The 15,466-nt window shown below is 36.3% G+C and overlaps 1 protein-coding gene across 1 annotated transcript in view; it reads left to right on the top strand.

Annotated features, from left to right (window-relative positions):
- Positions 1 to 9,754: 9,754 nt before the first annotated feature.
- TFEC (transcription factor EC) overlaps positions 9,755 to 15,466 on the top strand; it is a 92,050-nt gene continuing 86,338 nt past the window's right edge. The window contains exon 1 of the mRNA XM_085219169.1: positions 9,755 to 10,823. Coding sequence (XP_085075295.1) covers positions 10,623 to 10,823 — 201 coding nt within the window. The 5' untranslated portion in view covers positions 9,755 to 10,622. The remainder of the gene's footprint in view (positions 10,824 to 15,466) is intronic.

The following is a 15,466-nucleotide window of genomic DNA, read 5'->3' on the forward strand; positions in this document are numbered from 1 at the left end:
GGTCTGCTTTTATTTTGTTTTTCTTGAAATAATATGATTTGTTATACAATTATTGAACTCAGTGGATTCATAAGAGTTTTAAGAATATTTTCATTAAGGAGAGGCTGTCAAACTTACCTGAGCCGAACTGTATTCTGAACCAGATGCAATTTATTTTTATTGGAGTGCCCAGGAAATCCCAGTTTAGATCTCCATTCATCCATAAGACTGTCACTTGAACACAGATCATGGAGCATGCTGAGTTGCATTGCAGAGGACACTAGGGCCTATATTGAGGAGACAGCCAGGACTGCAGGAGGCCAGGTGAGCGTCAAGAAACAGCCAGTTCCCATGGTGCAGTGGCACCCACACCAGCTTCTGGATGAAAGTAGGAACTCTGAAGAGTGCCCATGTGTTTCATCAGATGTTCCTGTGCTAGTGCATCACTGTGTTTTCAGTGCTGTGGTGTCCATTGGGTGTCTGTGAGAGGAATGGGCATGTGATGTGTGTTTGGCTCAGGCTGGGAAGCTGCCAGAGGGATACAGAATCGGTGTTTCTGATAATGTTGCTAGTTCTGATCAGGAGATGTGTGCGCAGAATACAAGCAAAGATTGACTACCCTGTGAGATAAGCTCCTCACCTCCTGAAGGCTGAACTGCACAGTGGAGTGGGTTCATTATGCTCCCTGGCAGCCCTCACATAGGAGAGTGACCACTGAATCAGATCTTCTGATTTTGGCTCCTTGTGTTAGGAACCTAAACCTCAGTGTATAAACAGATCCCTCCCAAACTAGTAAGAAACTTTTAAAATCAAACCACACATTCAATGTCAATATTCAATGTAATAACTTACAACAACAACATGCTTAAAGAGATTCTTATAGATCATATTCAGATTCCCTAATGTTTTCATTAACAAAACTGACAGTATTAACGAGCATTTTAATATATTGTTTGGGCATTCACTATCTTCATTTCCACACTGAGTACTCTAAGGCTGAGCATTTCTCAGCTGTGCTGCTGTTGTGTGAGATATCAACAAGTGATTCATGAAATGATTAAAAAAATCTCAAGTAGAATTTACACATATATTTCCATGTATACAGATTAAAAAAAGAAGAAAATATAGGGAAAAAACAAAAACAAAAAACCCACACACAAAAGAATGTTGCAGGTTTAGCATGATTTTATGGCAGTAGATTAGAGATTAAATGGCCTTTGTTTTAAAACTGTAGAAAATACATTTTTTTTGATAGTACAGAAAATGAATTAATATGAAGGACTCAGGAATGAACACTCTAAGAAAGTAAAATTCCTAAGAGGTTCTGAACACTGACAAGAATTCATGGCTCCCAGAGCTGACGCTCCTTTAATTATATCAGTTACAACTAAAGTTTCTGATACCTCTGCTAGCTGCCATCCTGCCAAATATTTCTTAAGATAAGATCTTGGGATTTTCTGTTTTATTTCCTATTTCATTTTTTTCTTTCCAGAAAAGCCATTATCTTTGAGAGGAAAGACAGAACTGAGGCATTTACTACTTTTATAATGAGAAAATTAAAGTTATACTCCTTGTTTTATCTGGGAATATTCATGAAAATTCATCTAACATGAACAGAACTTGATTTCATGAGATTGGCATACTAAAACAGAGCCCCTGATGTTTCCATTGACTCTATATGAGACTTTGGTCACTCTGTTCATCCCCAAAGCTTTGCTGTCTCTGCCTATCAATAGGTGAAGAAGGAAACATCACTATTCCTTCCTCCTAGGGGCAAGTGAAGTTTAAATATATTAATGTAAGGTAGGAATAAGGGTGACTGCGTGTGCCAAGTGCTGCTAAAAACCTGACATCTAAAGAAGAACAAACAAAAAAAAAAGAGAGAAAATACAGAGAAAAAATGAACATTGATGGGCTCTAATTTGCTCTGCTGATAGAAAAATATATTTTGATATGGAATAATGTGGATGGATTTTTTTTTCCCTTCTACTATCTTTGCTCCAAATTTGGCCTATATCATCATTATCTAAAACTGTTCTTATTCTAGCCAATACTTTGGGATGAGTACTTGTATTCTTGTTTGTGGCTGAAACCATGGTGATAACCATTTGTGATACAAGACAAGAAGAACTTTTATTTTTAACTTCTCTGTGCTTCAGTGACTTCTGTACAACAGATTTTTTTTCTTTTCTTTGAAAACTATGTCAAGATCAATTTTCTACTAGTTTGCACTCTTTTTATGGCACAGAGAATGTAGAAGCTGTGTTGCTTACTAAGGATCCAAAAGTATGACAAAAAAGTTTACTCTGGAAGAGAAATCAAATTATTTTCTTGTCTTAGTGGTCATGTTAAAGCTTGATGAAATTTCTGGCAACTAGGTACCTAAAGGATTTTCACTAACTATATCTATCTATCTATCTATCTATCTATCTATCTATCTATCTATCTATTTGTCTATCTTTCCATCCATCCATCCATCCATCTATCCATCCATCCATCCATCCATCCATCCATCCATCCATCCATCTATTCTGTCTATGTCTGTCTTTCTATCTATCATCTATCATCTGTCTATAATCTATCTGCCTATCTTTGATAAGTCTAGTACAGTTCTCGTGCAGTAAAGTTTTAAAGAGTTTCTTGATTGTAAATGATATTAATGATGAACTCTGCCTTAGAAACAATCTCATCTCTCCATGTCTTTTCTGTCTTATCATAAAATGTATTAGTCTGCTATAGTGGATCACACCAGGCATCCTTCTGTCTCAGTACCCTGACTTCAACAGCTGTCAGAACGCTAGAAATGAGTCAAAAAATCTTTCAAGAAAGCAATCATACTTCTGTCTTGCTTGGACTTGTTCATCAGCAAGCTTTGAGGCAATGGCATAAAAGAATAATCTCTTACAACTTCTTCAGGAGGCAATCTCAGCTTCAAGGAACCCGTGATTCAGCCAGTTCCTGAGGCAGACATATGAAATCTTTGCAATTACTGCCCTTGATGTTTTCCCATTATTTATCCCATTTTCAAATCTACATTAGTTTTTTTTTTGTTTTGTTTTGTTTTTTAACTTACACCTTAATCCTCTGACAAAAAGACCTGAGTTTAGACATTATTGATTTTTCTCCCCAAGTTTGTTCTGAGATTGTCTTGTCCTGTGGTCATTTCCTCAAGGACATGATGGTTCTGCTTCTCCTAACTAATCAAAAATAAGAAGGTGAAAACCTTATTAACTCCACGAATGTTTTACACATACTTTTGTCATGCCTTTTCTCAGGTGTTTTGTCTTCAAGATAGAGAATTTTGCCTGCTTACTTGATCCTCACAGTATATCTTCCACAACTTTTCTTTGTCCTCTTCTCTGTTATTACTTTGTTGTTTTTACAGAGTGATATAGTATTTGAAGTATGGATACACTGTGAACTTAATCCATGACATTGCCTTGTACTCAGTGTTTGTTTTTACTATTAAATCTGCTGGTTTTATTGCTAATGAACATTGTATGTACAATGTTAGCAAACTGCCTTTAGTTTCAACCCCCCTTTTTAAATAGTAGCAGCTAGTTTCATAATATTCTCTGTCAAATAATGTATGAAGTCAGAAATGTGTTCCCTTAAGTACATCACATAATTTTTGCTGATATTGAATTTAGTCTGCCATTTTTCAACTGTTCAGTCAGTGTCATGAGACTACTTAGTTAGGTTACTCTCAGAAACCAGCAAATTTTGTTACTTTCTTCTGTAAAGTTTTTATAGAGTATTTCTGAACCTCTGGACCCTACAGAGATACCTCTGGGATTTTGCTGTTTTTTTTTCCCCAAACTTCTGCTACCTGTTCGCCATTCTGTTATTAATAGTGGTGAGGAGCTCTCTTGTTCTTCACAGTAGTCCTCTTAAGCTACATTTGGTAAGGGAACTTCCTCTGTATCTTTTTGCACTTGTGCTTTAGGCTGGCCACCTCTACACAAGGTCAGCCTGACACATAGCCTTAGAGGTACCACAGACTGTAACATTCAGTTTCACACTCTATTAGACTGACACTCAGTGTGTTTTAACACCACGCTGATATGGAGAGGAGGTAAGGATGTCCTCAGCAAAATCTGGGCCTGATGATCAGACTCTATGATCACAGCAGGCCCAGGCATTATGGACCTTTATAACCAGTAGTTATTATACTGTTTCACCACCACCTGTGTTCATAAAAACAACAACAAAAAACACAGTTTCTTAATTTTCTCCAAGGTATTGAATTTTCCTGAATATCTTCAAATGAAGTAGTTTTATTCGAGTTATTTCTCAGTTATCTCAATATATCTCAAATATCTCAATAATGTTGACAATAATTAGAGAAAGATTAGAAGTAGCCAGATAGATAGACAGCAGTGAGGCTTTTGGTAGGGCATCTTTCTCCAAAAAATTGTGTGTACGTGAACAGCAATCAAGAAAATAAAAGTTTGTGCATGAAGTCCTGCACTGCCATGCCTCTGAGACCTGCATTTTCAAGAAGTTGATGGCAGGGGACTGCACATTTTCTTTTGCTGCTACTATACTGATGCTTCTGCAGAAGTGACCTCTATGCTTACTTTGCCTTTCAATGTCTTAAAATTTAGTTTTCTGTGCAGACATTCACACTGAACACTGAAAAGAAGATACATATATATTTATAACAATAAAAGAGAAAGAATTTCTTAACTGTTATGGGCTTCTGATATTTTATTAGCCAAGTCTACATTCACTCTCACCCTTACAGGTCTCCCTGTGGTAGCTCTGAGCACTGCGGATCTTGTAGACAAATGATGGAAGCATCTGACTTAGTGCCTTTTAGAATCAAAGAAGTTTGAGAGGGAAAAGACCTGCTAGGTCATTTTGTCCATCCCCTGCCAATAGAGGTTCATGACCTACTGTACAATAACTTCACTAATGTTTTGCCAACTCTCAGTTTAAATGAAAGAAATGATGGGGATTATATCACATTCTCTGGGACATTATATCCCTGTTGCTTCATATTCTCCATGCAGAATTTATGTGGTTTTCTACTTAATGTTCTTAATATCACCATACTTACAAAGATAACTTATTTTCTTGTAATAATTGTTTATTCCATGGTGTTATTCCTTTTCATATACATCATATTATAAAAGCCCTACATTTGTCTTTTAATTCTTCCCAGTTTTCTTCATAACTCAGTTCCTTAATTCCTTATCGATATTTGCTGTTTAACTTCAACTTTATTCTTCTCTCTCATATAGGCTGCTCAAAACTGTGCATAATGCTCATTAGATTATTCTAGGCATGAAATTCGGGTGTTAATGTTCTACAGCAGGGCTTTTGCCTGAGTCATAACGTGATGCATCTGGATACGTAACTCTAAATCTCATGGGTGTCCCCTTTATAGCTTAGCGCTGTACTTTGACCAGTTCTCATTTTTGTCTTTTATTGCACCAATAAACCTTTTATACACTGCTGAAATTCTGTTTTAGTGAATCAACCTTCCAATTCGCAAGTAAGCCTACTTGTTCATTATCTTCATCATTTAGTATTCTAACTCATCCTACTTATTTTCTCATGCCCTTTTGTAAAATGTAAAACTTTTTTTGCAGGATTTCTGTATCTTATATTTTACTTAAACTAGAAATAATAATAAAAAAAAATAAATTAGTATGCCAGACTTTGTGTTACATAAATGGTATTGAATTTTTAAAAATCAGTTTAATCTTTTCTGGAGCAGCAGAGATTAAACTGCCTTCAGAATATACTTTTTTTTTTTTTTTTCTTTTTCTTTTTTCCCCCTTTGTATTGCTACAGATCAAAGTTGAGATTCTTTGTATATACTCACTGGATATTTCAAAGCCAATATATATTTAGCTTTTTTTTTAAATATAACCTTCATGAAAATTCTTGTGAGATTTTATTACTTGTAAGTGTACATACTTTTAATTTCAACCCAGCTTTCACTATTGTTTCCACTGCAATTCTTTAGCTTGTTGGTCTGACTAGAAATTTTCTAAAGCTTGAAACTATGAAATGAAATGAAAATACAAAAGAGAGGTTGCATGACTTTTTTTTTGACTTTGTGATCAGTTCTGAAGAAAAAAATAGGAAGATGCAAACTGTATTTTAAATGACCATAGAGGTTAAGTAGGATTAACTTTATTGAGCTATTTGTTTAAATATGTACAAATGATACAAATCAAATTGGATTTCTGTTTTAAAATAGTAATTTCTGTTTAATTTGACTTTTACTTTCTTAATTGAAAGAAATGCTGAGAGAAATGAAGCTTTTATAAATGGAAATAAACTTGAAATTCTGCATGTTTCTTCCCCACTAGTATAATGAAGGGATCATAAGCATCTATTCCTATAAAATCACAGATTCCTTAACTGTCAAAAGTTGCTTCAGGCAAACAGTTGGCAAACAAAGAGTTAAAAATAAGGTCAATGGTTTGTGAAGAAATGTGGTCTTCAATGTAGACAAAAATAATATCAGTGGGTTTAGGTGTCTTTTATGTTTCTATTGCTAAAAAATACTTTTTTTTTTTTTTTCGATTGAACATTTTCAGCCTTCCATTGACTGAAATAGACGACTGCCTTAGGGCATTTCTGAAGAGGAAAACTAAAAGAAAAATGGCAGAATTCCTTTGTTCAGAACTGCTGCTCTGCATATCCAGTAATTTTTTTTAAAACAAAGACATACCAGTCAATAGGGAGTTTTGCTTGCAAAAGGACTGCAAGGTTAGATTCTTAGTATGCAAGTGTGACAACTAAACAGGCAAGATAAGACTACAGTTGCCAGAAAGAACTGATCACAGCCATCTTCTAAGTTTTCATATTTCAGAACTTTCCACATATCCACACCAGAGTAGTTTGGTCTAAGCACATAGAGAGGGCCAGTGAGGAAAGAAGGAGAAACTATTCACACTGCAGAACAGCTAGGGAGCGCACTAGCTAACCACATGGTTGAGCAGACTTGTGCTCAGATACAAGATCAAGGTGACCTTCCTTGAAAATGGGATGACTTGTGCTTTTTCTGAGCTTTAGTAAGATGCTGACTATGAAACCTGCCTGCAAAGAGAGTTATTCATTCAGGATTATTAGGCTCTGAGTCATCTTCACTTGGGCACTTCCAGGGATGCGGCATCTATAAAATCCCTGGGAAACCTGTTCCATGGCCTCACTACCGTCATAATAAAAAAATCTTCCTAATTTTTAGACTAAATCTATCCATTTTTAGTTTAAAACCATTGCTACCTGTCCTGCCATTATACTCCTTGATAAAGAGCCCTCCTCAACTTTCATTAGGCACCATTTAAATATTGGATATCTGCACTGTGCTCTCCCTGAAGTCTTCTCTTTCCCAGACTGAAGAAGCCCAGCTCCCTCAAACTTTATTCGTAGGAGAGATGCTTCAGCTCCCTGAACACCTTCATGACACTCCTATGGAGGCCACTCCAACAGCTCCATGTTTTCCCTGTGATGAGGGCCACAGTTCCTCTCTGCAGTGCTGAGCAGTGATTAAGAGGCCTAATCATTTGCTCTTTGAGGCTAAGAAGTGACAGTAGCAGTTAGAATTTTTCAGAAGTTTATGTTCTTTATTCCTCAGTCAGCAAAAATGACTTAGTCAAACTGTTCATCAGCTTTCTGTTTTCTTGTATCTATTAGGAGAGGCTGCAGTGAGAAGCAAGGCTGTAGTTTCTGTGAGAAGTTTCAATCAGTCTCAGCTGATCTGAAAGAATAAAACCAAGTTCTTGTCCTGACATTTATTCTGCACACTTAGACTTCACTCTGTGCACAACTGCAGGGATTAGTTTTGCTGAAATCAATTTAGAATTTACGTCTATTTGTGCATATTAGGCAGTAAGAAATGCATTAAAAAAGCCTTGATCATGAGGAAAAATTTGTCAGGCTTTCTTTTTTTCCACTATTGCTGCTGTTACTACCAAAAGTGTTCTATGTAATACTTCATTTTTTTTTTTTTCTGTGTTCTTGGATATGTATTGACAAATTGGCTCATAACAGATACTTAATGGCTATTGTAGGTTATAAGGTTAATAAAATGTGTTTAAAAACAAGAAAATAAACAAAACTCTGGATAGGGTTCTCCTTAATGGGAAAAAGAATTCTAAGCATCAGAAAAAACATTGCAAATTCTGAAAAGTCTTGTTAATATACTCTGAAAATTGACTAAGATCGTTAAGTTCCATTTGGCATTGAATATGCAGATGGACATGAGCAACAACATGAAGAATTTCTATATGTAGATGCACAACAAAATGAAGACTAAAGAAAATGCAGAGTGATGACCCACATAATAGCCTTCTATAGTGAATTGACAAGCTTGGTGAGAGAGAACAGTGGGTGTCGCTTAGCTTTTCTTTAATAAGGTCTTTGAAGCTTCATCCTATAGCATCCTCATAGAAAAACTGATAACAATAGACTAGATAGTAGATAAACAGGTGTATTCAAAACTGGATGAAATGCTGGGCTCCAAGTATTGTGATCTGTGTCACAAAGTCCACCTGGAAGTCAGTAACAACTGATGTCCCTTAGGAATCCATATTGAGTCCAATATTGTTTAAAATCTTCATTAATGACTCAGATGATCTCTGCAAGTTTGCAGATAACAAAGAATTGGATGAGTGGTCACTATGACAGATAGTTGTACTTGCAGAGAAAGCTCTCGGGATCTTGGTGGACAATGAGCCAGCAATACGCCCTGGCATTGAGAAAGGTCATTAGCACCAGGAGTAATTGCCTGGAAGTTGAGGATGTGAATTTTCGCTGCTCAGCATTGGGAAGCCCACAGGTGGAGCACTGAGTTCAGTTCTGGATCCCGCAGTGCAAAAGGGACAGGTATATACTGGAAGACGTCCAGCTTAAGACAGTGAAGATGCTGAAGAACTTGGAATAACGTAAGCTAGGTGGTGAGGCTGAGAGAGCTGGGATTGTTCAGACTGAAGAAGAAAAGGCTCAAGAAGTTCTTCTCCATGTGTATAAATACCTGATAAAGATACCAGAGGTAAAGAAGATGGATCCAGGCTCTTCTCAGTGGTGCCCACGGACAGGTCAAGAGTCAGTTAACACAAACGGAAGTGGGAGAAATTCCACTTAAACATAAGAAAAAAAACCCTATTTATTGTAGTGATGGAGAAATACTGGAACAGGCTCTCTTGGAATGCTCTGTATTCTCTATCCATAGACATTCTTTCCAACCTTACCCATTCTGTGATTCTGTTCTTCAGATAATTCATTGTAATTACTCTGCTGTGGACAGTAGAGATTTTGCAAAATCTCTTCACTCTTTTTTATTCTTATTTTATTTTGTTTTATTTTATTTTATTTTATTTTATTTTGTTTTGTTTTGTTTTATTTTATTTTTTCCAGAGAAATATCACATAGAAATTAATAAAAAAAGCTCACATAATTATGTGCCATTTCCGTCATTTTGACTTCTATTTAATCTGGTAATGCTATATCCGAGGGTGTGGGCCAATGAACAGGAGATCTCATGTTTCATGTTGTTCATATTGTAAAATTGCTCACACTGCAGTGAATTAGTGATAGTGCTCAAATCTTATTGTGATTCCTGAAGGCAAAGACAGTACACACCAGTATAAATGTGCTACTATTTTAAAGGGTTGGAGGCTGATCCTACAAACCTTTTCTAGCATGAGTAATTCTGATATGAAGTTTTCTTCCCCAGAGCTACTCATTTTTGAAAGGATTACCCTTTGCAGGAACCAATCCTTGTGTTAGATGTGACTGTTGAGATACTGGACTGTGAAAATATTTCTTCTAAACATTGGATGATAATGTGGATGGTTGTTAGCAGTGCAATTCCTCCAGCAAACAGGAGTGGATACTGCATATAGAATCAGTTTTACCATCATTACTTTTCAAGATAATACTTAAATATGTATTGTATTTGCTATAGAACAAGTCGGAAAAAAATGTGGAAAAAAATGAAGGCTTCTCATATCAGTTGTGATTCTTTTTTTTTTTTTTTTTTTTTTTTTTTTTCCTGACTGGCAGTTGTTCCTATTTTCAAGTGTTTGTTTCTACTTTAATGAGGATACCAACTTTCATCCAGTGAGATGTGTGGGTCACTTTGTTAGCGCACTTGAACACACCAAGGCAATACACCAGCTGGAAATTTTGACTTTTAGTTGAATTATTTTTCCCCGGCAAATGGCTTTCCTTTTGACATATTTTAATGTACTTGCACACTGAGAGGAAGAGTGGGTGAACAGAAAACAGACTGTTTTATTAACCCAGCAGTCACTTTTGAGATTCATACATGTCCACTTTTTTCTCGCCTTTGTACCTAATCCCAAGAGACTGGTATCTGGCTTCCCTTGGAATAACAAAGTCAGTCACAAACCTCCAAACATGATTGTTAAGTGAATGCCAACGGTTTCTTCTCATCTTTTTTTTTTTTTTTTTTTTTTTTTTCAGTGGTGTGTTAGGGACTGTGTCCTTATAGATGCCCTATAACCATTACATTAATTTGGTTTTACATTTCAGGATTTTTTCTCTTGCAATAGTAAAGGTACATTGTGCAAGAAATTAAATTGCTTCTTTTAATTTCTGTGTGTGTTTTACAGTGATTTTTTCAGCCTGTTAATTGTGGAAAGGGAAGAATTAAAGCAATGCTGCAGGCACTGTCTGGACTACAGTTTCAACTCAGAGGAAAGCTACGGGATCAAGAGTGGACAGAGAAGTATTCTCAAGAAGAAGCCCATGCACATTATCCACAGTGCCACATGCCACTTTCACAATACCCTGGGTTCAATGGATTTTTGCCGGTGGGAGCACAGTTTTCATCAGACAAAGCTCCAGCAATCTCAGAGGTACCTATATTACCAGAAGACATTTACAAAGACTATTTCTGAATGCTGTTTTATCTGCAAAAAATTATTCTTAATTATAACATAATTAGCTCATTTTTGAAGAACATCTACATGAAATCCAGGAGGAAGGTGAGGGATAAAGCTGTTGGGGTTAATATTTTCTGAAAAAATAGGACAAGCAGATGCTAGACTATTAACTAGGTCTTGTACCTATTCTGCTTAAAAACATTTTCCTTGAATTGTTAATCTTAGGACTGACTCTCTAATTATGTAGGGCTGACAACATATTCCATCCTCCTTTTGGACAGTAGAATGGCCCTGGAGATTTCCTTCCGTGCCACACAGCATTTACAGACAGCAATCAGGGAACAGGAATGGGGCGGAATTCTTGCTTCCTTACCCTGTGGGGGGGGCAGGCACCTTCACATGACGCCAGGAGGGAGATGCTGCCTCCTGGTAGATCTGTGCCTGCTAGGTAGGTGTTTGTAGCATTGAAAAGCATATTGGAGTGGGATGTAAATCTCAGATACCACATGGTGGCAGCTGTTGATAAAGGCTGATACCAGTTTGTTTTTCATTTTTTAAGTTTTTAAGGAATGCTGAACAGCAACTGGCGGACCATCCAAGTAGTCATTTCATAGCTGTTATATCAGGAATGTTCTGATAGCTTGATGTCTGATGTGTTCATCCTTTCTTTCTTATTTAGCAAAGGGAAAGAGAAGGTAAGCAGAGATCCAGCTACTATTCAACTTCTGGATCCAAACAATGAATATTTTAAGCATTTTTCTCACTGCTAATAAACTTTCCTTCCAGTTCTTGCCACTCCCTTTCTCTTCTGGCCTCCCTCCACTCTTCTGTTCCTCCAGTATTTCCCAGTGTAGCCTGAAGAAAAGAAGTTTTAAGAAAAATAATGAAGTTTTTATTTATTTCTTACAGAATTTCTGCCCCTGTGGGCATTTGTCTGCCTGTCTGGCTAATGTGCTGTAATAAATCTACTCACTGCCATACATACACATATCATTCTATCAATCAATGAGAGGAAATGCTGAGTATGGTGAGTGCTAACAAGAGCTCAGAAGGGTCAGTGCACCAGAGCACTGCACTGGCATGCTACTTTCCCTACAAGCTGCTTTAACTAGAAGATAATAAATCAGGCAGCATGTAGTTGGCAACATGTTTTCTTGCCAATCTTCTTGCCTTGACAAAAGGACATTCCTATCTCAACATTTAGGACAATGCCGTCCCTTCTCTGGATCTTGATGAAAGGCAATGTTCTCCTAATGCCTTCGGAGTCCCTGAGTTAGATGTGGCAGCTTGGGCTGCTGGAGGAGCCTGCTTGCAGAGGTTAGCAGTGATCAATGGGTGCTGAAGAGCCCATGGGAATTGCATTTTGCCGTCTAGAAATCAAAAGGCAAAGAAATATGGGAAAAGGTGAAGAAAAAGAAAAGGAGGGGAATGTGGGGAAAGGGAAGCAAGGGAGAACGGGAAAGAGAAAATATGAAGAGGGAAACAGTGAAAGAATCAGGAGAGGAAGAAAGATTAAGGAGAAATAGGGAAAAAAAAAAACAAACAAGTAAGAGGAGAAGAAAAGTGAAAAGAAATAATAATAAATAGATGTGGAAATTCATCTATTGCTGGACAGAAATACCAGAAATATGTAAAAATAGAGGAAGACAGAAATATTCCTGTTCGCAACAGTATGTACAATATCTCCAAAACATCTTGAGGATGATCAAGAAAAAAAAAAAATTAAAGACAGGTTTCAGGATTTAGACATGAAGTGATGCCTCATTCATAATTAAGTAGCGGTGTTTATGTTATATTCCTACCGACAGGGTAACTTCTATACATGGTTTCTTCTCATGCATTTGTGAGCAGCCAACATGCAATTAAGGACTGATTATTATTATTATGAACCAAGAGTCATGATTGAGTAAATTTTTCACCAGAGGCATTACAGCAAAACCAATCTATCCTTTTTTGGCTGTCTGAAAGGTGAAGAAAGATTTGTTGGGAAGAATAGAGGAATTATAGATCTCTGAGAAGTTAAAAAAACAAAGTGGAAACTCAGGGTTAACAGCAAGTAAGGGAAGACCTTTATGCCTTTCTGAAAGTCTCACATTTTCTTTGCATGCACAGAAGTTCTGATGTTGATAAGTGTAGCATGCTTGCATGGCAATAAAATGATAAAAAATCTTAATGCTGTTTTACACATCCCAGACCCAACACTAACAAGGAATTCCAGTTGAGAGAAGAGGTACCATCAAATACCACTGAGAACACTGAGACCAAGGATAAGGTAGCAGGAAAGGGTTAGCTTGATATTTTAGAACAGTAGTGGATAAAAGAATTCAGAAGCTGATTCATTTAGTAGTCTTTATATGTGACACAAAACTTGGATCCAGATTAATCTCTCTCTCGATCAAGAAGAAGCTATACTTTCCAGGAAGGTGGATCAACTTTAAGAAGTATCAGGAGTAGTAAAAGAGATCACAGAATCATGGAACTGATGTCTTATTTTCTCCTCAGTACTGATAAGCAATATAAACTAAGCAACCTTAGATTAGCAAACATCTGTTCTGGAGATTTTGGAAGAAAATCCAGAGGAATGCTCAATGCCTTTGTAACCCAAAAAATGATGATTTCTGATTTTCAAGCTGTGGGCAAGGGCACAGTTCTTACTCTCAATGATATCACTCTGATGCCCTTTTCTGAACATTGTTCCAGTATCATAGTAAAACTCTCCTTAGATACTGACTAGCAGCACCTTTTTAGGGAAAATCGATTTTCTTTAGGAATGGCTTTTATCAAATATTAGTTTTGGTGGAAAATTTAATGTCCTTTCTTCTTCAAGCAATCAATCAATGTAAACAAATTTTGTGGTATTTATAAGTATTAAAAGGTCATCATAAAATTAACTTCGTCAATTTAACCTTTCGACTGGTCTGATCAGATTTCAAGTTTGGTTGGTAGGGGTAAGTTTGGTTAATATCGTATAGTCAGGGTTCTTCAAAGTGTTTAATAAGTTTCTAAAATTAACTTGCCATGCAATGATTGGATTAATAGACTGAGTAGCCAATAGATGTAAAAAAGAATTCGGAAACTAGGGAGCGTTCCTGGTTTGGATGTAGCAGTTTGGAGTAACAAAATAATGATTTTTTCACTCAGTACTACCTAAATGTTATCAACTAATGAAAGCTGCTTACATTTGTAGGTAACTTCATTGCTAAAGGACTGGAAATGAGTATATACACCACTGATGTAGAGAAATAGGTCTCTTTTCATAGTGTATATTGTAATAAGAGTTAAATAACTGCACTACCAGAAAATGCATGAAAAGTTTTATCAGTGCATATCAAGGTGCAGGACTTTGTTCTGAGAATCTATAACTTTGTCAAGGACCAGGGAATTAGGGAGCTTGATCAGCTGAATTGCCAGCACGGCACTGCAGTTAAAAGAATTATTAATTAATTAATTAAATATGTATAAATTTATATTAATAAATCAAATAGGACCAGGGTTACTGTTTTCCCTGTGTGTTAAGTGTTGATCAGATCATTACAAGATGCTGTGTCAAAACAGTTTAGAATACTCATCCTACTACTTCTGTAGGACTTACTATAAAAAATAATACCATTTCAGTGACCTAGGATGCCAGGAAGGCTGGGAGATAAGCTTCTCTCAAGCTGACCCATAAATTATTACATTTCTGTCTGAAATAGTTCTTTTGAAGCTGCTGGGGCTTAATCTTAATACTCTTAGAAAGTTTCTATAGGCAACATCTTGTATTTAGAAACACAACAAGTCTGGTTAACATATTTATAGGAGGGAAAGTCTTTTCAGGCTTTTTTACAACATTCTAAAATTGGCAAACATCTGTTATACTTAAAAGCCTTGTGCTACTTACATTATAAATCCCGTGTAGAGAGAGTCTCATTTACCCAGTATCTGCTTCACTGACATCTTTCCTGCTCCTCTTCTGAAGTTCTCTGTTGGTTGCATTGGCTGCCCACATTTCACATAACAATTCAAACACTTCCTAAAGCTGATTTTTTTTGGTGTTGTTATTTCTTATTAGTGAATAGCTACATAATTTGATAAATTTTAGTACACTGTCTGAAAGAGAGAACAGAATGGCAGTAGTTTACTACTCTTGCACAAGTAGAACATCTAAAAGCATGAAGATGAGGTGTATATCCAAGAAAATCATTTCCAGATGGAAGTATATATCTCAGCACAGTTGCCTGTATTTTCAATGAATCCACATAGATTTATTCATGGTAGTCATTTGAAATATATTCCTTTTTAATTTTGTGAACTATAGTTATTATTTTTTTAATGCAATACATTTAGTACTGATATTCAATCTTTTTGTTATTATATTTTGGTATTTATTTCGGTATTTATATTATAAGAAAGAGTATATAAAGAAGAAGAAAGGTGGAAATGAGGTGAAGAGAATCAGAAATAAGAGGGAAAATGGAAATGGGAAGGAGAGCAGAACACATTTTGGAAGATCTGGAAAGAGGAGGAGTAGAACAGAATGTAGGGGTAAGTGGAAATAAATAGATCTGTGTAGGATTCTCAGACTCACTCATTATTTTGTAGACTTATAATATCTCTTCTTTTCTTCTTCTTTTCAA

The sequence above is a fragment of the Meleagris gallopavo genome, chromosome 1 (genome assembly GCF_905368555.1).
Source record: "Meleagris gallopavo chromosome 1, MGAL_WU_HG_1.1, whole genome shotgun sequence".
Lineage (NCBI taxonomy): Eukaryota > Metazoa > Chordata > Aves > Galliformes > Phasianidae > Meleagris > Meleagris gallopavo.